The 22,624-nt window shown below is 51.1% G+C and overlaps 1 protein-coding gene across 1 annotated transcript in view; it reads right to left on the reverse strand.

The window, feature by feature from the left end:
- FCGBP (Fc gamma binding protein) overlaps positions 1-19,040 on the reverse strand; it is a gene marked incomplete at its 5' end in the record, with an annotated part of 37,204 nt that extends 18,164 nt beyond the window's left edge. Inside the window, 7 exons of the mRNA XM_081032112.1 lie at positions 1,849-2,441; positions 4,562-5,129; positions 7,070-7,674; positions 9,978-10,548; positions 14,243-14,592; positions 16,364-17,623; positions 18,986-19,040. Of these exons, the coding sequence (XP_080888238.1) occupies positions 1,849-2,441; positions 4,562-5,129; positions 7,070-7,674; positions 9,978-10,548; positions 14,243-14,592; positions 16,364-17,623; positions 18,986-19,040 (4,002 nt within the window). The remainder of the gene's footprint in view (positions 1-1,848; positions 2,442-4,561; positions 5,130-7,069; positions 7,675-9,977; positions 10,549-14,242; positions 14,593-16,363; positions 17,624-18,985) is intronic.
- Positions 19,041-22,624: the final 3,584 nt, after the last annotated feature.

Below are 22,624 nucleotides of genomic sequence, written 5' to 3' on the forward strand. Positions count from 1 at the left end.
CTTTTGGAGGGGGAGCCGCCCTTGCCAACACTTTGATTTTGGACTTCTGGCATTCAGAACTGTGAGAAAATAAATTTCTGCTGTTTTAAGCCACCAAGTTGGTGGTAACTTGTTCTGGCAGCCACGGGAAACCAATCAGGATCTCAATGCGATAACAACGTTAGAAGCTATCCTTTAATCACCACTTACTACAGTGATCGATAGTGCAGTGACTGACTCCAGAGTCACCGGCCTGGGTTCAAGCACAGCTCTGCCCCTTCCTCTCTCTGTGACCTTGGGCAGGTAGGTCACCTCTCTGTTTCTGTTGCCTCATCTACTAAGTGAGAATGAGAGACCTACCCCATAGGGTTATTGTCAGGATTCGATACATTAATATTTGCAAAGTGCTGAGAAAGGTGTCTGGCATAGAATGGGTGCTCTGGCAGCGTCACTGTTATTATTAACTATGACTGGGAGTTTTTATTTTGAAGAGTAAATGGGTGCTACAGGGTTTTGCCTTAAGCGTCAGTGGGTGGAAAGTCAAGCGAAATTCCTGAGGAAATGTACTTCAAGTCCATGAGCCAGAAACCAGTGGTTTCAGGTTATGGCTGCTGGGCAGCAACAAAGCCTTGTAAATCCACCCCTGAGTAACACCTCGCTTGGCCTCCCTCAATATAGATACAATGAGCATTAGATTCTCTAGGGAGTGTGAGGGATCAGGGGAGAAGACAGGAGAAAAACATGCTCCTGGCTGAGTCCCCTGAAAACAAAGTCCACCACGCTACTTCCCGAGCAGGGACAAGTCGTGGTTAAGGACAAGTGACTTAACCCCATGCCTCAGTTTCTTCATCTGTAATAGTTTCCAGCTCAGAGAGAAGCTGGGGGATTCAGTGAGATGAACTAACAAGAACACCAACAACTCACATGTGTTCCGAGCCAACTATGTGTCAGGGGCTATTCTAGAAGCTTGGGTACATCAGGGACTGTGTGAAAATGTCGGGTGCGTGGCCAGTGTGCAGTGAGCACCTGAAAAAGTCAGTTATTCATCAGCAGTCTTGCCGTCAGTACTGCTCCTCATACAGCGGCCCTGTGCCTGCGTTTTAGTGGGATCTCAGGGGAAAACCCTCCCGTGTAAGTGAAATCCCAGTTTCCATGTGAGACCAAATCCTTCTCGGTCTGAAAAGCATCACGGAGCTCCCAGGGTCCAGCGTGCTGTCTCCTGGTTCACTGTTGTGGGTTCAAGTCCTGCCTTTGCTGAGGGACTGGGGGTCAGTGATGGGACCGCCCCCTCTAAAAAAATAAAGCAGATCATGGTACTTCCCGCTACTACTGCGAGGATAAAATGACACTATGGATGTGAAGTGCTTAGCAGCAATAAGGTCTGGGGTCAGCTGTGTAAAATCCGTAGCTGCTATTATTGTTGTTATGGTTGTTAAGGGGTGATGGCGTCACCCACATGATTGGCCCTGTCCTTACACCTTTCCCATCCCTGAATTTTTCCAACTTCTGATTGCGTAATGTTCTGCTGCTGGCCATGAGAGCAGGGAGGTGGCTGGGGCAGGGAGGAGGATGCAGTGGAGGGGAATGGGGGTAGAAGAGCTGTTCAGAGGGGATAGTCCAGGGGCAGGGAGAAGGGAGACTGAGGAGCATAGAGGGAGGGAGACGGAGCCACACGGCAGCAGGTCTCAGGCCCCCAAAACCTCTGCCCTTCTTGGCTCCACACTCTGGGATCTGACTGGCATCCCATCTTCTGGTGACCCCATGCCTCCCACATTCCCTCTGAGCCCTGTGCCCCCTGCCCCGGGACTGAGTGCTGCCTGTATCCCACCCACAGGTCCCCTCCCCTGCAGGTTCAGTCCCTGCTCTCACCGTGACCTTCCAGTGCATCTGCTCCAGCCGCAGAGTGAAGTTCGCCACCTGGACAGTGATCACTTTGGTGGCACTGACATTCCTGTTTTTCCACTGCGCATTCTCCTGCAGGACGGTGAACTGCTCCAGGCCGGGATGGGTCCCGTTGCTGCGAGCCAGCACGTACACACAGGTACCCATGAAGTCGAAGTGGCAGCCATCAAAGGTGGTGTAATGGGGGTCTCCCGATGCCTGGCAGGTGGCAGAGCCCACAGCCACACAGCGCAGTATGCCACCAGACGGCTGGCAGACCTCGTGTGGGCCACAGGAGGAGGCCTGACAGGTTACCTCGCCACCTTCATGGCAGTAGCAAATGGAATCGCAGCCCGGTCCGGGATAGAAGGACTGGCCTGGCAGGTGGTAGGTGCCCTGGTACACGCAGCCGCAGGAGGACAGGGACACGCAGGACTCACCGCTGAGCGCAAAGCCCTCGTCGCACACGCAGCTCTCGTGGCAGTCGGAGCCGCAGCCCCCAGGCACTGAAAGGTCTCCACAGGACACCGGGCAGTCATGGGAACAGGTTTCGTAGTGACTGTGGGGAGGGCAGCTCAGCGCTGCAGGGAGAGTGGCCATCAGGATGGAGAGTCCCTGCTCCCCAGTGACACAGCTGACCCCGACACACACGCGTGTGCACACACATGCTCACACACACTCACACATAGGCAGTCTAGCTACAAGGATCCCTTCTGTTGAGTGGGGAACAGATTACATCACAGCTAATCTGATCCTGATAATTGGGTTGCTTTTCCTCTTTAACCGTGATTTGGGTTACCTATGTCTTCAGTGAACTTATTCAAGTTGGTAACAAGTTGTGGATCTGTGGTGTGTATTTTAAACATTCGGAGACATGTATAGTATGTGTGCGTGTCTGTGTAATCTATGCAGTGTATTTGTGAATGCAGCATTCTTAGCTTCTTCACTCTGTAGTAGTAGTAGTAATTCTACAGTATATTAAAATATTTGGCCACGTTGTAAAGAAAAAAAAAGAATCCTTGTTTCTCTCTTCAAACCCCACTCACTCCAGATTATAGGACAGGCAGTTTCCTCAAAAAACAACAACAAAGAACGAAACAAAAGCTGAACCTCATCAAGCCTCTATCTGTGCAGTCCTATCCGTTAGTCACTTGTGGCTATTTACATATAATTGAATTAAAATAAAATCAAATCGAACATTTAGTTTCTTGGTCACACTAGCCCTATTTCAAGTGCTCCGGAGCCACATGTGACTAGTGACCAGACAGGACAGCTCCGATATAGAACATTTGCACGGTCACTGAGGTTCTATTGGACAGCACTGTCCTAGGTGTCATATCCAGTTTATGAGAGAATCAGGTGGACACGTTAAATAACACTATAAAGAAGCAACTAGCTAAAATCAGAAGGTAGGCAATCCTGCAGGACAAATGACGTGTTTTATTTTCCCAATAAAGAAATGGCATGAACAAAAGGGAGGGGTAGATAGAGGAGTGGATATGTGATAAAGCAAGTGTGATAAAATATGGATTGTACAATCTAGATGGTGAATATCTGAGTATTCACTGTAAATTCTTTCAACGTTCCTGTATATTTGAAGAATTTCATAATAATATGTTTGGGGGAAACAGAAAGGGAACTATTAAAGGAAAAATGTGATTTAAAAAAAAATCAACCCAATGCAACGTGTGTGGATTTGGTCTGGATCCAGATTCAAAAAACTGAAAAAAACTACATATTTTTTAGACAACGAGGGAAAGTGGAACCCAGATTGGGTTTTAGATAATGTTAAGGAATTAGTGACATTCGAATGCTTTTTAATTCCAACGTGGAAGTCTCGTTTTTGATCACTGTGTCATCAGTTTTTGCTGGGTAACAAACACCCCCAAAGCTTAGTGAATTAAAACCACCGGTACTTATTGTTTCTCATGATTCTGTGGGCTGTGCAATTATTTAAATTTAGGATTAAAACCGGAGAGGTATGGTTGAACTTCTATTAAGTTCATAAGCTTTAGAAGTCAGAATAGTGGTTATCTCTTGGGGCCTAATGCTGGGAATGGGGTGTGAAAGGACCCCATATGTTCTTTTTCATGATTCTTGGGACAGGTTATGCAGATTTGTTCTCTTGCTGAAAAATGTCAAGTTGCTTACTTAGTATATGTACATATTTTTGAACATGTGTATTGTATTTCAACAATAAATTGAAAAATGTAAAGATCCAGTGAAGGGGTACATGATTTTCAAACTTTTCTGATAGTAAGCTAAAACATTTGAAGACCATTCCTGCACCCATATCTGATACAAGGGTCTCAAACTGACCTGCCCAAGGGGCCAGGCAGTTGTTGTAAATGAATGAAGTAGGACAGATGGGGACCAAGAACTGGAGAAGGAACGAAGCTCCTTTTAAAGACAATATTACTGCTTGTTTCTGAATGACAGGTGCCATATGGGAATCAGACCCTGGGCCACCAGATGTTTTTGGTTGTCTTACAGATATTTACTGTATCTATGACTTCCTAGCTGTCATGATCCTGAGCATGTCACTGAACCTTTCTGAGCCTCAGTTTCTTCATCTGGTAAATGGGTAAAACCATAGTCCCTATCTCATGGGTTGTTATAAGAATTAAGTGAATTAATGATACTTATATGTTAATGAATATACACAAGGCTGAGCCCCCCAGTTGTTACTATTGGTACTCACGGCAAAGCTCCTCACTCCTCCAGGGGTGCACAGTGGCCTCCGCGGCCTGGCATGACTCCGCATAGCTGGCCAATGCATCACACAGTGGCCCAGGCTGGCCTGGGAGTATGTAGCTGTCGTAAACACAGTCGCGCACAGCACCCTGTGGATCCACGGTGTCATGGCACTCTCGGAAGGGGCCCTGCGGGTCGGCAAGGATCCCACACCCGCTCTTGCTCTGCAGCTGCTCGGCTATCAGGGAGTCCAGCATGGGATAGTCACCTGGCTCGCTTGCTCCACAGCCCGGCCTGGTCTCCTCCTGCCAGCTAATCCCGAAAGCCAGTGCATCGGCAGCTTGGCCTTCACCGCGCAGAGCCAGGTCATCGCCTGGGTCCCCATTGAAGTTACCACAGAGCCCACTCAGGGCCCCAGCATAGCTGCTGGGCACCTTGACAGTCACATGGGCATTCCAGTTGTAGGTGACAGTCAGGCCAAAGTCTGTGCGCACGGCAGCATATTGGCCCTGGCGGAACACTTGCACCTGCCCATCTGCCGCCTGGAAGGGCAGGTACTGAATGATGTCGTCCACCTGGGGAGAGATGCAGGAGGGTCAGGGTATCCGTGGCTCTGTGGTCCACCCCTCTTTCACTCAGTTCCAGCTATTCTGGGCTCTTTGCTGTTCTCTTAAGCACATTATTCTTGGTCCCACCTCAGGGCCTTTGCACTTGCTATTCCCTCTGCCTAGACCACCATCCAATTCTCTTTGTCCTTAAAGTATCAGATTAAATCCAAATCTCTAACCCATGACCTTCAAAGCCCTGTCTCCCCATTACCTCCCTGACTTCACCTCCTCTGCCCCTCCTCCTCACTCATTCTGCTCCAGCCACTGGCTTTCTTGACATTCCTCTAATTCCCCCAGTTTAGTCTAACTTTAGGGCCCTTTCTCTTGGCTAAGAACACCACCGACCACTTTTCTCCTGGCTGCTTCCCCTTCATCCTTCAGGACTTGGCTTAAATCCAAGCCTCTTCCCTAGAAGGTACTGCTTAACTTTGGCTCCGTCCACCTTTGTGCCTGCGTCCCCTGCCACATCACTCACCCAGCATCCTTGCTGTCCACCTGAACATATCAGTGCACTGTCACCTCAGGACCTTTGCACTTGCTGTGCTCGCTTCCTGGAATACCACCCATCACTCTGCACTTGGCCACTTCTACTTCATCTTTTAGGTGCCAGCTTTGATCCAAATCCCTCACAATGGCCTAAGAGGCCCCAGATTGGAATAAGCCCCACTACTCTCCAATTGAATTCCCTAGGAGTGCCCTATTCCTAGCCCCAGTTTGTTCCTGGCCTCAGAGCCTTCGTACTTGCTGTTCCCTCTGTCTGGAACACCCTTCCAGGCATTTCTCGCTTTACTTGTTCCATCTGTTTCTTCAGGAGAAGTAATAGAAGGTAATGGTTGAGAGTACGGACACTGGAGCCAGATAGCATGGTTTCAAATCCTGGCTCTGCCACTCATTACCTGTGTGTCCTTGAATAGGTGAATCAACCTTTCTATGCCTCAGTTTCCTCATCTAACAAGATTAAGTATTTCACAGGATTGTAAAGATTAAACGAGTTACTATATGTCAATCCTTTAACACGTAGAAGTAACTTAACATATGTTGGCTATTATTATTCAAGCTTCAGTTTAAAAGTCATCTCAGAGAGGTGACATTAATACATATTCATAATTAGGTTCTCTGTTTGTCTGGAAGCTTCTCTATGCCAAACCAGGCTTTATGGGCAGAATTTCCTTTACTCCAAGGTCGTGCTGAGGGTTAAGAATTAAGGCCGGTAAAGAGTTCAGCATAGTGCCTGGCAAGTGGAAAGTTCTCTCGGTTTTCCATTTCCAATCATCCTCCTCCCAAAAGCATGGGCCACTGCCCCAACCGCTCAATAATAATTATTAGCTATTGTGACTCTTACAACAACCTCACCGCTCGATTTTTATCTTTTATTTTTTAAAAGAGTAAATCAGGGGTTCTTGAGTTCTGCTGGGTGGTAGACGCTCTGAGAACCCTCTGCCCAGAAACTTGCCACTGTTTGGTCTCTTTCCCCCAGCCACGACCCCTAGTTACTGACCTTTTACAGGTCACCTTACTCTCTGAAAATCAATCACCCTCCAGAGGAATGCACAAAAGTATAACTTGGCAGGATTCATATCAATAAAATATAAAGTCAACATTTACTGAAAATTTGCTTGGTGCCAAGGCCACTTTTAAACACCCTACACATATTAACTGGTCAAATTCCCACAACCACCTCGAAAAGCGCCTTCTACTTGGAGGCACCCTCTTATTATCTCTTTTGACAGAGGACAAAACGAAGTCCCCGAGCGACAAAGTCACACAGCCAGGGAGAGGCAGCACCCCCGGCTGGGGGGCCAGGGCCTTAACCACTGACCACAGGTCCTCTAAGAGACCCCCAGCCCCACTCACTCTCTGGAAGGACGTCCTGCCCTTCCACCCCGCCCTGGGTGCGCGTTGCTCACCAGCACTCGTCCAGGATACTGCCGGCGCACCTCCACCTTCACTCCCAGGGTCTCCACGCGCACGGCGCGCGTGTAGCTCACGGTCGGGCTGCCCCGACGCTCATTTTCCACCAGTACCCGGAAGGAGGGCAGCATCGTGTTCTGGCCGCTGCAGCCGGACAGCAGGTAAGTGCAGGTGCCCATGAAGTCGAATCGCCGGCCGTCAAAGCTCACGTAGTGCGGGTCCCCGGACGCCTGGCAGCTCCCAACGCGGTCAGCGTGGCACCCCAGGAGGTCGTTCTTCACCAGGCAGCGCTCGCCGGCCGGGCAGCCGTGCGTGTCCTCGCAATGCACCTCCCTGGTAGCGCTGTCGCAGGTACAGCGCCGCCGGCACTGGTCGTCGGCCCACATCTGCTCGCCCGGCGCCAGCGGGCGGCCTTGAAAGATGCAGCCGCAAGACGAGGCCGCCACGCAGTCACCACCGCTGGCCACGAAGTCCGGGAGGCATGTGCAGCCCTCCACGCATGGGCGCTCGGAGCAGTTGGCTGGCTCTGCGGCGGGGTTGCAGGAGGCAGGGCAGGCGGGACTGCAGGGATCGTAGCGGCTGTTGGCTGGGCAGGACAGGGCTGCAGGGACACAGGGACGCGCGTCAGGCCAGCGCAGGCGCCCTCGAGGGACGCCCAGCTGGGAACGTGCCAGGACTTCCCTCCAGGAACCCTGCTCCTCCCTCAGAGCTCCCCATCTAGCTCATGGCACTTCCATCCTTCAAGGAACTCAGGCCCCAAACTTCACAGACATAATCGACCCCCCCCCCTTCATTCACTGGACAACCAATCTGTCAGTAAGTCCTGTGAGCTCCATATTCAAAATCCATCCCTTTCTCCTCTCCCCACCGTCCCCACCCTGATGCTGTCTACCCCAATAGCCTCCTGCCTGATCACCTTTGGCCCCATCCTGCCCCCGCCCCCCAGTCTTCCTCACAGGAAGCCAGAGGGATCCTGTGAACATCTGAGTCAGACCACGTCTCTCTCTGCTGAGAGCCCTCTGGTGGCTCGGTCTTGCTCAAAGGAAAAGCCAGAGTCTCCCCTACCTCTGTGGCCATTGAGGCCCCGCTCGACTGGGCCCCATCACCTCTCAGCCCTGTCTCCTCTCACTCTCCTTCTGGCTCACTCTGCCCCAGCCACTGTGGCCTTCTCAGGGGTCCTCACTCTCCCAGCTCAGGGCCTTGGCTCTAGCTGTGCCCTCAGAAGACAGTGCAGCATGTGGCTAAGAGGAGGCTACCGGAGCCGAGATGTCCTGGGTTCCAATCCCCGCTCTCCCCGTCTTAGCTGTGTGATGATGAGCAAATGATTCCAATCACCCTACGCCTCATTAGTCAAATAGGTAATACCAGTGCTGCCCTCACAGAGTTGCTGTGAGGAGTAAATGAGTTCATGTGTAGAGACACCCAATGGACGTCACTGTTATTACAGTGCTACCTCGGTTTTCTGACATAATCCCTTCTGGAAGACCGTTTGAGTTCTGAAACGTTTGAAAATCGAGGCACGGTTTCCCCATAGAAAGTAATGCAAAATGGATTAGTCCGTTCCAGACTTTTAAAATCAACCCCTAAAACTGCAAATTTAGCATGAATTTTACTATCTAATGATACCATAGATCCATAAAATTGACGGCGTTCATAAACCAAAATGTTCGTCAATGGAGACGTTCGAACACCGAGGTACCACTGTACTTAGCTGACTCTGTTGCCTTATCCTGATCTCTGTCATCTCTCAATGTCATCTGCTCAGAAAGGTGTTCCCTGAGAATCCTCTTCAGGAGTCTCCCATTTGCTCTCATTATATGAACTTCGTTTCTGCTGCTCTCTGAAGATACTCCACAGTTTACTGCTACTCTGTCTTCCTGACAGGATATAAGTTCTGCGAGAGTGGGGACCTTGTCTGCCTCAAACACAGCTGAATCAGCACCAAGGACAGGGCCTTTCCCACAGGAAATGATCAGCAAATACTGTGGAAATGAGTGAGTAGATGAACGAACTCACTGGTTCCTCTTCTGCACCGAGCACTGGGGACTCTGGGGAGGAGGGTGTTTATTGGGCAGTAAGGACACAGCAGTGACCAAGACAAACCTCAAATGGCCTCAGTGTCTCACCCAGACTTACTCCCCCTCCACAGTCCCTGACGCAAGCCCGGGCTGGATGCCTCTTCCTCCTTCCCTCTAGCCTCTCTGCCTCCGGAGCATTTCTCCGGGAGTCTCACAGGAGAGGGGCATCAGGGAAGGGGCCAGATAGTGGTTCCGGGAATGCTTATTGAATGAATAAATAAATGAGTGAATGAATGACTAAATGTATGGACACTTGGCTAAGGAGTTTGTCCTTTATGCAAAGGTCATTGGGGAGTCATGGAAGGGATGTAAAGGCAGAGATGTAAAGGAAGAGATATTTCTGCTTTGGGACTCTGAAGACCACCTCTTATGCCAAGCTTTGTACATGCTCTTCCTTCAGCCTGGAACTCACTTTCTGCTCCCTTTCTCCTGTCTAGTTTGCTAATTGGGCCTCCTATAGGTTGCTAATTGGGCCTCCTTTTCTCTAGGAAAATCTCCTTGACCACCTCTTCCCTCAACCCAGGCTGAGTTAGGAAGCTTCTTTGGTCTCCCATTGCCTTCTGGGCCTTCGCCCACTCAGCCCTGACCACTCTGCCTGTGCCGCCTCCAACCCAGCCATGACTACTCTGGGCTGTCACTATCTAGTGATATGTCTGCCCGAACCTTAGGCTCCCTGTCACAAAGCCTGGCTGGCTTGTCCATCTCCATGTCTCTGGCCTGGCCCAGCTCTGGGCTGAACCACAGTAAGTGCTCAGATATTGAGCAGATGTCAGGGGTCCCCTGCCTCCCACCATGTGCTCCCAGCCTCCACCAGGGCATCACTCACGGCAGTTGACTGCTGTCCTCCAGTCCTTGACAGAGACGCCATGCTCCAGACAGGCGTGGGCGTAGGCGCTGAGGCCCCGGCACAGGCTGAACCGGTCCCCGTTGGCCACGCAAAGGTCATGCACACACTCCTTCAGGAAGGGCTGGGGGTCCAGAGCCTTGTGGCAGGCGGCAAAGGGGCCACTGGGCTCGGTCAGCGTGCCACAGAGATTGCTGCTCGCGTAATGCTGAGCCTGGTCTTCAGTGCAGGAGGGACAGTCGTTCTCGCAGCCATCCTGACACAGGTAGTCTCCATCATCCAGCTTCCAGCTACTGGCAAACCCCACAATGTTAGGAGCCTGCTCCCCGTCAGGGGTGAGGAAGTCATCATCAGGGTTGCCATTATAGTTGCCACACAATCCGTACACCTGGCCTCGGAAGCGCTCAGGCAGGCTCACTGCCAGCTGGGAATTCCAGTCGTAGGTGACCACCAGCCCGAAGTCCAGTTCCACAATGACCCGTGTCCCACTGTGGTACACGTGGAAGCGACCCTCGGCCACGGAGACAGGCAGCCGAGAGCGCTGGTTGTCGATCTGCAGCGGGGGTGAGGAGGGAAGGGAGTGGTCAGATCCCCTGTGGTCTGGCCTGCAGCTCCTCATGTCCTACCAGTCCTTCCCTGCTCTAGCTGTGGTGGGATTCCTCCCTCCTGCTACTGCCACCAACCAAGCCTCAGGATCTTTGTCCTTGCTCCCCATGGCCTGAAATGCTCTGCCCCTAGTTGCACACGTGACTACTTCCTCACCTCTTACAGAAGCTTTGCTCAAATGGTACCATCCCAGTGAGGCCAGCCCTACTACCCTGCTTTATATGGCAACCCCCTCCTATTCCCTTCTCCCGTTTCCTGTTCTACTTGTTCCTATACCTTCTAACCTTCTAGAATATAATTTGCATGTATCAGCTGTCTAGCTCCATAGACTGTCAGCTCCACGAAGACAGGGATTTTTGTCTGCTTGGATCCCTGTTTCCTCTCCAGTGCCTAGAACAGTGCCTGGTAGAACAGCGGGCACTCAGTGAGTGAATGAAGGCACTGCTGTGTTAAATAAACACTCACTGGGCACCCACTCTGTGTCCGGCCTGGGCTGGGAGATCATGGAGATCTTGTGATGACCGAGAAAACTCTTGACCCTGCTCTCATGGGGCTCCCAGTCCAATGGGAGAGACAGAACTGTCACTAGACGGTGATAGATCAGAATGGACAGGGCTGGGGTAGTGGAGACACAGGAGGCTGTGGAAGCCTAGAACAGGGGCCAGATCCAAACTTGCATATCAGAGGAGGCTTCCTGGAGGAAGGGACAGCGCAGCTGAGCTGTAAAGGATCAGTGAGGGATAGCCACAAAAACAAGGATGGGGAGGGTATTGCTTTGCAAATGTCCTAAGTGGAGAGAGAGTCTGGCCAGGAGATAAGGAGAGTGTCTCTCTGTCCCCTGGACCCATTTCCTCTTCCTGAGCACCTTCTCATTCTTACCCCACACATTCTCGTCTTAGCCAAGAGGAGGGGGTATGAAAATGGAGTAACAGGCAGAAGGAACAGGAGAGTGATGGTCTGAAGGTAAGATAGGTCAGTCAGTCAGGAAGGAAGGAAGGAAGGCCTGCATGCACCCTCCTGTGTGTCCAGGCCGAGCAGGCGCAGTGCTGCACACACAGCAGGCACCAAGGCAGCTCAGGGCCCCTCACTCACAGGCTCTGTTCAGGGACCACTGTTCAAATCCGTCTCTCCCCCAAGATCCATGATCTCCACTTTTAAATGACACAGTCACATTTGTTCATTACAGAAAACTTATAAAATGTGCATATGCAAAAATGAGAAAAGAGAAATCACTCATATTGAAAAGAGAAATCTCTCAAAAGAGAAACACACACACACACACACACACACACACACACTTTATAAATCCTGCCAGATTTTTTCTACCTTTAAATACATTTCCATTTTTTAAAAAAAATAATGAGACCGTGCTGAAGTTACCATGTCACGAACTCCTCTTTTCTCCCAACAATGTCTTGTGGACAACCTGCCATGATTCTACGAGGAGCTCTAAACCTTTGTCAACTGACTGATCTCAGTAAGGGTCTGACAAAAGCCATGGACCCTCTCCCTGAAAAACTGCGTGGTCTGTGCAAAATTCTGCACATAATTTCAAGGGATTTGAAGTCCCCCCGAGCCTGTGCTCAATCCCTCTAGGTCTCAGAACACCGACTTTAATCCACTTGGCGATGAATCTCACAGGTCCACCTGAACACTCACAAAATGAGGGACGTACCAGAAGATTCACTGCAGTACTGTTTGCCATCAAGAACAAAGTGTCCATTCCCAGATGACTGAGTTAAATGAGCTATGATGCCCCCATGAGATGGAGAAGGATACAGCTGTAAGAAAGAAGGGGAGGCTCCCGATTCACGACTACGGAAACAGCTCCAGAATGTACGGTTCAGCGCAAAAAGCAAAGTACAGAGCAGAGCAGAGCATACAGTACAGTACACTTTGGGAAGAAAGGGAAGAGGTAAGGATGGATGTCTATGGTTGCTTGTATTGGCATCAAGAAACCCTAGATGAATACTCAAGAAATCAGTAAAAGGCATCACCTGTGGGGAGTGGGGGAAGAGCAGATGAAGACAGGAGTGACAGCAAGACCTCTCACAAAATGCCCTTTTTGTTTTGAACTATGTGAAGGCTTTACCTATCGAAAAACAAAAATCTCAGCAACATGGAAGAATCTCCAAAGTACTATGCTGAGCAAACAAAGACTTACACAAGAGGCTTCTTACACTAGATGAGTCCATTAATATGAAGCTCTTGGACAAACAAATCTAGGGTGGAAAAAAAATCAGAACTCTGATTGCCTTTGGGGTGAGGGAGGCTGGGGATTGTTTGGGAAGGGACATGAGGGAATTTTCCAGAGTGATGAAAATATCCTATATCTCAATGGAGGTTTGGGTTGCTCATTTGTAAAAACTCTGTGAACTGTACACTTAAAATTTGTGGATTGTATTATGTATACATTTTATCTCAAAGGTAAGCAGTAAGAAGTGTAAAAACTACTGTATTCCAGTTAATGATATAGAATTTGAAGTCTTTAGGGGTGAAATGTACTGATGTCTGGAACTTACTTTTAAGTATATAAAAAATAAGATGGATTGTTGAATGGACAGAGGAGTGGACAGATGATAGATGTGAGCTACATCAGAAAGAGTAAAATGTTTAGAATCTAGGTGGCTGGCCCATGAGTGTTCACTGCACAGTGATTTCAACTTTGCAGGATGTTTGAACTTTCTCATAATAACATGGTGGGAAAAAGGGACATAATTGCTCTAGGCTGGTATCTATATTGGCTGAGTTTCCCAGGGGCAGAAGGGCCTAGAGCAGGGGTGTCCAAACTACGGCCCGCGATCCATTGTTAATTGGCCCGCAGCAAATTCCAAAAATATATTTAGTTTACTTAAATAAACCAGGTGAAGCAATAGTACTTGACCTCGAGTGAGTGGCCTGGCTGTTTGTGTATTTTACCGCATATGGCCCTTGGTGAAAACCGTTGAAAAAAGTTTGGACACCCCTGGCCTAGAGGTTAAGAATAGGGACTCAGAAGCCGGCCTGCCCCTGTTCCCAGCTCTCTCTTACAGCACTAAGTCCATGCCAAGCAACTCATCTCTCTGGACCTCAGTTTCCTCATCTAAAAGTGTTGATAATAATGCCTATCCCACAGATTGCTGTGAACATTAAATGCATTAATACCTGGAAAGTGCTAAGAAACAAGTCTGGCACATAGTAGGTGCTCACAAAATTTAGTGTTTGGTCACTTAAGAAATTTCCCATTGTTGGACATTTTCCTTTTCTTCCCCCCTTTCCTTCTGTCCATCCTTCCTCCCTCTCTCCCTCCCTTCCTCCCTTCCTTCTCTCCTCCTCCTCCTCCTTCCTTGGGCTCTCTCTCTCTCTCTCTCTCCCCTTCTTTATTTTTTTGCTATTATAAACCATATTGGCATAAATATTTTTCCCTAACCATATCTCTGAGCATCCTTAATATTTTTATAAGTACAATTGCTGGCCAAAAGGGTTCTTTTAAGGTTCTGCCATGGGTTTTCAAATCCCACCTGCCCAGCCCCCATTCCCTGGGCCCACTCCTTGTACCCTCCTCCCCCTGGCAAAGGGCTCAGGTTGGGGGCCTGACACCCAGGCCTTGCCTCCTCCTTCTGACTGATGGGCCTTAAACCCTGAAGATTCTGAATACTTACCCGGGCGAAGCCAACTTCCCCGCGGAGCAGCGACACGGAGTGGCTATAGGCACGCACAGCGACGAAGCCCACGCAAGAGACGAGGTGGCTGCTCCGGTGCTCGTTTTTGGCCTCCACGCTGAACGCGGGCAGAGTCTGGTCCTGGCTGTTCAGTTCCGCCATCGTGTATGAGCACGTGCCCATCATGTCGTAGCGACGGCCATCAAAGGTGGTGTAATGGGGGTCACCCTGGGCGCGGCAGGTGGCCATGGAGACCTGTACGCACCTGGCCTGCCCGTTCTCCACTTGGCAGGATTGCGAGGGATGGCACTGCAAATCTTCGCAGGGGTGCTTCTCCACGGACTTGTAGGCTGAGGAGGGAAGGGGGCGGTGGCGACAGAGAAGGAGTCAGGAGTGACCTGGCAGTTGGGAATCCTGGCGCAATACCATCGTAAGGAGTTTGGGCAGTTCGCTCACAACTACCCATTGTCCAAGTGGGGAAACAGGTCTGGAATCTCACAGGGGGAGAGCTCTGCAGGCCTGACCTCAGCCCAGATTGTCTGATTCCTCAGCTCAGACCAGAAGGACTGGAAGGCAGTGAAGAAAGACCCACAGGAACAATCGTGGAAATGTTAATTTGTTAATTTTCTCTCCCTGCTTCGTCCTCTCCCCTACTTTCCCATCCAGGTCAAAAGGCTACGGCACCTTTTTGAAGGACAAAAGATGGAAGACAGAAACTGTTCAACAGAATGGAAAAGACAGTGGAGTCAGGCTGCTAGTCTTGAATCTTGGCTCAAGCAGTTAGCTGTATGACACCGGACAAGGAATTTTAAACTCTCTGTGCCTCGGTTGCCATATGTGTAACATGCGGATGATACTAACACCTTCTTTACAGGGACATATGGGAAGGGGAGTGCTGCCGGGTTTAAATAAGCTAAAACATAAGTAGGGTTTGGAACTGCCCTAAGTGTTAATTGAGTGTTACCTGTTATAATTACCTACCTCTTCCCCATCCTACCAATCAAGCCCAAGTGGCCCTTTGAAGTTGAGTGGCTTCCATGTCATGGAGGATGGGTGAGGGTATTTTTGCCAGTGCTGGGAACCTTAGCGTCTGGGGTCTTAGCGTGAGGGGGAGGGAGGTCTAAATAAGAAGAAACAGCTCTTCCTCTCTGTCTTCAGAAGCTCTTGCCCTCTATCTGCTCATAATAGCAGCTTACCCTTATGTAGTCCTACTCATTTGCCAGGTGACTCCCTACGTGCTTCACAAATGTTAACTTATTACACCCTCACTTAAACAATCCTGTGGGGGTGTGTGGTTATTATCCCTGTTTTACAGATGTGAAAACTGAGGCCCACAGAGGCGAAGTCACATGCTCCAGGTCACACAAGCGGAGGTAGGATTTAAACCTGAGTTTGGCTTTCACATTTGTGCCCTCAAATGCTGCACGAGCTTGGGGCAGCTTCTCAATGTGCTGAGCCTGAGGTTACACACAGGGCCAGGTCCTCGAGGGGAACTATGTTAACAAGTGCGAGGTACCTAGAATGGTCCCCAGTATACTGAGGGGTAACACTCCCAGCATGGTAGGCCTCATTATTATTATACTTTTAGACCTTCTCAGTTTGGGCAGACGTTCCCGTAGGAGGTGTGGGGGAGTGGCAGTTAGCAACTGGTATAGTTGTATATCAGTTGCTACAATATCCAAATATTTCCAGACTAGTTGGTAAGAAGCTGCTGACCTGACCCTGCCTCCCCACCGTTGCCCCAAGATTCCTCCCTCTCAGCGCCTTGGTCCCCCGCTAGCATCCCTTCCCCAGCACCACCACCTCACAAAGCAACAGACAAAGGTCTGATGCCAGAGGATTCTGCTGCAGCATTATGGCATCCCTCCTGACGGGTTGGGACCCTGGATCACACCGGTTGCCAAATATTTCGAGTATTGTTCCTGGAGGGGTGGGGGGTAGGAAGGGGCTGGGAAGCCTTTAGAAAAGGAAGGATGGCAGGGAGGATGGAGGTGAGGGGGGAACAGCCCAGCTGAGCCAGGAAACCACAGAGGAGCAGGTGGGTGGGGAAGGGGGAAAGACAAGAGAGCCACAAAGGGGTCACCAGGTGGACAGGGCCAGGGGTCGTTTCCCATCACTCACTCGGGAGGCAGGCAGCTGCTGTCCCATAACCTCCAGACTGGACCAGCCCGAAGATGAGCAGCCCGAAGTTGGTAGTGGCCTTGAACTCGTGGACCACGTTAGCCGCGCTGATGTCCATTTCGGCATACGAGAACTCACTGCCAGGTACCTCTGTCCAGGCGACATTGTTCCCCAGCCTTTGCCCATCCACGGTGACTTCATCAACAGCCGTCGTCCGTGCCACCATGATGGCCACAATGTTAGAGTCTGGCACGCTATCGACCACATAGGCAGGGCAGTATGCCTCCACGTCTGGGATCAGGACCAGGTAGGGCTCATAGGTCATTCTGTCCTTTGTGGCACCTGTGCCAAACAGCAGGACTTGAATGCCCACATCTGCAGACAAGTAGAGCGGCTGGGTATGCTGGACCTCGAACTCACACACATCACCTGCCTCGAGACTCTTGGTGCCGGAGACGTCCCCGTACCTGTAGGTCAGCTTTGTGGGCTGGCTGGCCGTGACGTAGACCAGATCAAAGCGGGTCTGGCAGGCTAGAACGGGTACCACATAGCGGGTGCCCCAGGCGGAGGTGGGTAACAGCTGCTCCATCACGTAGTTGCAGTCTGGGTGTTTGTGGGTACAGCTATGGCCAGAGAACACCGCCACCGGGCTACTGGCTGTGATCTTTGACCCTGAGAGATCAGCCATACTCTGCAGCTGGGCCACCTGATAGGGTTCCAGAGTCACACTCAAGACACTGCCTGCGGGATAGAGCTTGCCCTCGAATGTCACTTCCCCCTTCAGCTGAATGCTGATCGAGACAGCCTTGTCAGAAGCCACCACAGCAAATTCCTTGACATTCTCGGATGAGATGCTGGGGGGTGTGAACACAAAGTACTCGGCGCCCAGGGCACTGACAGGCCGCAGCAGGGTCAGCTCCCCTGTGTTGGGCTTAGCGTTGGGCTTAGCGTTTATGGCTTGCACAGAGATGGGGTGGTCACAGCGGACCAGCACCACATGTGATGAGGTTTGGCTGCCAATTAACTCAATGTTGATGTTGATGTCGACTATGGCCGAATGCCCAGGCTTCACCATGACTTTCTGTGAGGTGCCATCTGCCTGGCTGAGGATGGTAACTGAGGTGGGGCTGTCAGACAGGGTGGTGAGTAGGAGGTGGAAGAAGGCGTTGCTGTACCCAGCCTCGTAGTTCTGCAGGAAGGCCGTGAGGAATTCCTCCCCTCCAGTGTTGCTGGCGTCCACTGAGGCCTTCTGGGTCAACCCTGGGACAAGAAAACGCAGTTGTGTGTCCACTTATCCATCATAGAACCCACCCCATGCCCTGTGCCTAGATAACATGTTGAAATACAACTTGGGCTTCCCCCCACCCCTTTTCTCTTTCCTTTCTCCTTATTCACATGGCATTCACCCACCAGCTTTTCTGGCTTTTGTTTTCCAAAAGCCTGAATGCTTTAGACAGGGATCTCCAACTCAAATGCTGACAGGGCCAGGGAAATCATGTCAATGTGGGAAATAGTCGGCTGGTGACTGTGCAAATGGAGAATTCACATACCATCGAAAGGAGGTTGTTGCTATTAGCTTTAGCCTGTTATTATGACGGCTCATGGGCTCTTTTTTTCTTTTTTATGCCAGATCTTACCATTTTTCATGAGAAACTGGCTGTCTGAATTTCCACGTGAAATCTCCAACTCAAAATCGTTTTAAGCACTATGGAGTCCCAAGTGGCTGGATTCAGGGGCCAGTTTGTGATTTCTGTCTTATTAGGACGGGGATGGTGGTGGGGGGTGGTTTGAAATGGGTAAAGAAAAGAAGGAGATTATGGGAGTGTGGACAAAATGTCTCCTAGAAATAGAGTGGGTGCTTTTCAACACCCCCAACTGGGAAAAGATTCTCCAGAAGACAAGAGAGAGGGAGAAAAGGAGGCAGAGGAAGGAAGAGGAGGAAAAGGGAAAGGGAGAGAGAAAGGGAGACAGAGAGGGAGAGGGAGGCAGGGAAAGAGGGAGGGAGAGATAGAGAGAGAGAGAGAGAGAGAGAGAGAGAGATCTACAGCACCTTGGGAAGAGTGTGAGAGTTATAGAAGGGCTGTCTACTGAATAATGGAGCCGTGAAGGGTATCCCAGGGTCCCAAAGGGCCAAGGGACCAGAGACATGAACGTTTCAAAAGTAACCTAAATAAATGTTGACTGGTGACTAGAAGGCCCTGAGGTCCTGTTCTCCCCCCAGGTCTTCAGCTTTACCTAAAACTCTAGTCCTGGCCACAGCCCTGGAGAATTGGGTAGCAAGCCCTTCAAGAATTTCACTTTAGTGAAATTTTCCATCACCTCATCAGAATGAGGCTCAGACTCAAAACTTTAGTTGAGTTGCAGAAAATGAAGGAGGTGCACACTTGCACACTTGAGTTTGGGGACTAAGGTGTTCACCTGCTGCCCTCCAGAACAGAGAGAGAATGGGTGAATTCCACCACATTTCTCTGCAGAGCCTAAGGTGCCTCTCTCCCACAGCAGCTGGCCTGGGAGAGTTGGGACAGGGTTTGCGGAGGGGGCACACATGGAGAGTGCTGCCCCAGGCAGGCAGAGTTCCTCAGACTGGAACAAGGGCAGAGATGGGATCTTGGTTTCACGTACCCCACAGGAGAGTTGCTCCGGCCCAGAGTGTCCACCAGCTCCACAGGAAACCCATGTCTGCAGTGAGAAAAGAGAGGGGGTCACAGGAGACTGTCCCAGAGAGGGCAGAAGGGCCCAATCTCAGGACAACGGTCACCTGGGCACCAGGAAAGCTGAGGTGGGCCGCATCCAAGGGCCAGTATGTGTGTGTACCTGTATATAGGGGAGTTGGATGTCCAGTGGGTCTGGAGGTGGGGTGGGGAGGGCAGGACAGGGGCAAGAGCAGGAAACCTCAGGTCCCGCTGCCAAAGGGGACTCCAGTCTGGCTCTCTTACCTGCAGGTCCCTGGAGCTACAGGGCTGTCCCCTGCGCTGGGCTATATAGTGCAGTGTCTTGGCTCCTCAAGACACACCCTGGGCCACCTGCCAAGCCGATGGTTCCAACTTCCTGGAGGAGCTTGCTGATCCCAGGGCCAGGTGGAATGGGGACCATGAAGGCTTGTGAAGGGTGGAGGGCAAGCCTGGATGTCTGGGTCTTGAGGGCTGTGAGAACAGATGGTGGCTGTGCCCTGGGAGCCTGATGGGAACTTCGGTCCTGGAAGGCTGGTGTCCCTGAGGGAAACAGCTGAGTAGCAGGATGCTGAGGTTCTGGGTTTCTGGCGGGGGGATTGGGTGGGGGGTGTGGATGGGGGGGGCAGGAAATGAGGTGGAAAATGACATTTGATCTTGTTTGTTGACCAGAATCTGCTGCAGCTTCTTCCTTTGGCTCCTGCCAGGAACAATAGCAAAAGACCCGTATCCGGGTCCTGGCTGGTCCCCAGTTCCTATAAGCTGATCCCTGGTCCCCAGCCAACTCCCTCCTGTTTCCAGGCACCACTGGGTGTGCGGGGGTTGGGGGATCAGGTGTTTGGGATGGGCAGGTATCTGAGCACCTGACCCAGGCCTTTGGAGTGAGGCACAGTACCTCCACTCCCAGCCCAAAAAGGCCTCCTGGGGCCTTGGCTGGGAACTGGGAACATCAAAACTAGCCTCATTGGGCCGGCCCGGTGGCTCAGGCGGTTGGAGCTCCGTGCTCCTAACTCCGAAGGCTGCCGGTTCGATTCCCACATGGGCCAGTGGGCTCTCAGCCACAAGGTTGCCAATTAAATTCCTCGAGTCCCGCAAGGGATGGTGGGCCCTGCCACCTGCAACTAAGATTGAACATGGCACCTTGAGCTGAGCTCCTGGATGGCTCAGTTGGCTGGAGCACGTCCTCTCAACCACACGGTTGCCGGTTCAACTCCCGCAAGGGATGGTGGGCTGCGCCCCCTACAACTAGCAACGTCAACTGGACCTGGAGCTGAGCTGCGCTCTCCACAACTAAGATTGAAAGGACAACAAGTTGATTTAGAAAACATCCTGGAAGTACACACTGTTCCCCAATAAAATCCTGTAAAAAAAAAAAAAAAGCTAGCCTCATTGGGCTTACTTATCCCCCTGAGAGGGCTCTGTAAACTCTCAAGGACAGAAGCGGGGAGGCAGGCTCCTCGGGTGTTATCCCAGGTAGGGAGCATGGTGGGAACTGGGGGCTGGAGTTGTGTATGAAGAAGGATGGAGGCCTCGGTTTCCTGGTTCCATTTCCTGGAGAACTATTTGTTTTCTGGGAGGTTTTCTTGCCCTGTAAAGGGACTGTATGAACAGGTTTTAGGTGATCTGTGCTCTCCATCACCCCAGAACCTGCCTGGGATGGGAAATGGGGGTCTAAGTCACACACAGGGAGAAGAAGAAGAGACCGCTGAGAAGTGATGTGGCTTTTCTGAGATGGAGTCTGTTCCTTCCAGGGTGCTGGCCTGACCCATGCATGCCCTCCTCCTGATCTCTCGGAACTCACTGTTTGCTGGGGAGTTGTCCCTGGAAACAGCAGCTGCAAAGCCTGGGTGTCCTCTGGGACAAAACCCCAGCAGCTGCTACCCCCAGGACTCCTCCTATCTTATCACTGAGGCCTAGGCCTCTGGGTGGCCAAGATGGGTGGGGGCTCTGATACCCCCGACCCGGGGTAGGCTCCCAGAGGGAGAGATAAAGGCTGAGAGTTGACTGAGACCCAGAGTCAACCAGGAAAATGAAGTGAATAGACAGGAGACTGGATAAAGCCAGAGTTCTGAACAGGCAAGGGTGGGGGTACCCATGAGGGGTGGGAGCTTTGAGGAAAGTGGTGCCTGGGTCTCTAAGGAGTCTGGGGTGGGTAGAGGGGTTGTCTGGGTCCCTGAGGGAAAGAAGAGGGGGGCTTCTGAGATTCTAAGGAAGAAACAGTTGTTGCAAACCGAGATGTCAAAATCTTCTGTCAGATAACCTCTTGTAGTCTGAGACACTGAGAAATGAGGGGAGGGGCCGAGAATTAGGATAAGTCTCAAGGGTGACTCTGTCTCCCAATCTCCTCCAAGCCTTGAGGTCTCCCTTGATTGACCTCAAAGAGAAGCCTTCCCCTCTCAAAATCTGTCATTTCTCTTTGCAGCCAGAGTCCCCAGAAGTGGGGTGGTGGGGGGAAATCTTTTATATTTTGGATCTGACAGCTCTGGGATCTTCCCAATCTTTTCAGGGTGTGTGTGTGTGTGTGTGTCTGTGTGTGTGTGTGGGGGGGGGGTATGCTACACCCTTTGTCCTACTCCATATCATGTCAAATCTCAGAACCACTCGATGGGTCGGAGATAACTTGTGGGGGTATTTTCTTATGGTCAGAGAAACCACATCTATCCCAGCACAAAGTGATGATTGAGTGTCTGAGCCTTCTGGCCTCTCCCTGCAGGCAGGATCTGCAGGGGGCAGACCTGCACTGATCATACCGATTGAGACCCCTGGGATCCTCTGTCTATCTCTTGTCTGGGCTTTCTAGACCCAGGGCACAGCAAGAGCGAATTTACCGTCTGCAGCTAAGTTCAGATTTGCCGGCAATTTCTGACTTCATTTCTTCATGCTCTGGATCCCACAAGAGTCTCTCTACCCCCTTGGGGAACTTCTCCATCTTGCATAAGGCTGCCACTAACTTCCCTGAGATTCCACCTTGTTCGTGTTCCTTCCCTGCTCAAGAACATTTGTTGCTTCTCTGACTCTGTGACTGCAAGTCCACACTCTTGGCAGGATAACCCTGCTCGTTCACTTGGCCATTGTCTGTGCAGTTCCCACCTCGCTCACCCTTCCCCACAATCTGCCTGCTAACCCCTTACCTGAAAACCAAACATCTCTTTCTGCATGAGTCATTTCCCAAGAACCCAGGGTGAGGCTAACCTCTCATTCCTCTTAAGTGACACTTGGCTATCTGCTCCCTTGCTCAATCGAAATTCCCTTTTCTGTTTTAGCCACTTGATAGTGAGAGTCCTGCTACATCTGTGTCCGGTACCTCCCTGCCAATCTCCCACCCACCACAATCTGACATCCATGAACACTGAAACTGTCTTCTAGGGCCGACCCGGTGGCTCAGGCGGTTAGAGCTCTTTGCTCCTAACTCCGAAGGCTGCCGGTTTGATTCCCACGTGGGCCAGTGGGCTCTCAACCACAAGGTTGGCGGTTCAACTCCTCGAGTCCCGCAAGGGATGGTGGGCTCTGCCCCCTGCAACTAAGATTGAACACAGCACCTTGAGCTGAGCTGCCTCCCGGATGGCTCGGTTGGTTGGAGCTCGGGCTCTCA

The sequence above is a fragment of the Rhinolophus hipposideros genome (genome assembly GCF_964194185.1).
Source record: "Rhinolophus hipposideros genome assembly, chromosome: 21".
NCBI lineage: Eukaryota > Metazoa > Chordata > Mammalia > Chiroptera > Rhinolophidae > Rhinolophus > Rhinolophus hipposideros.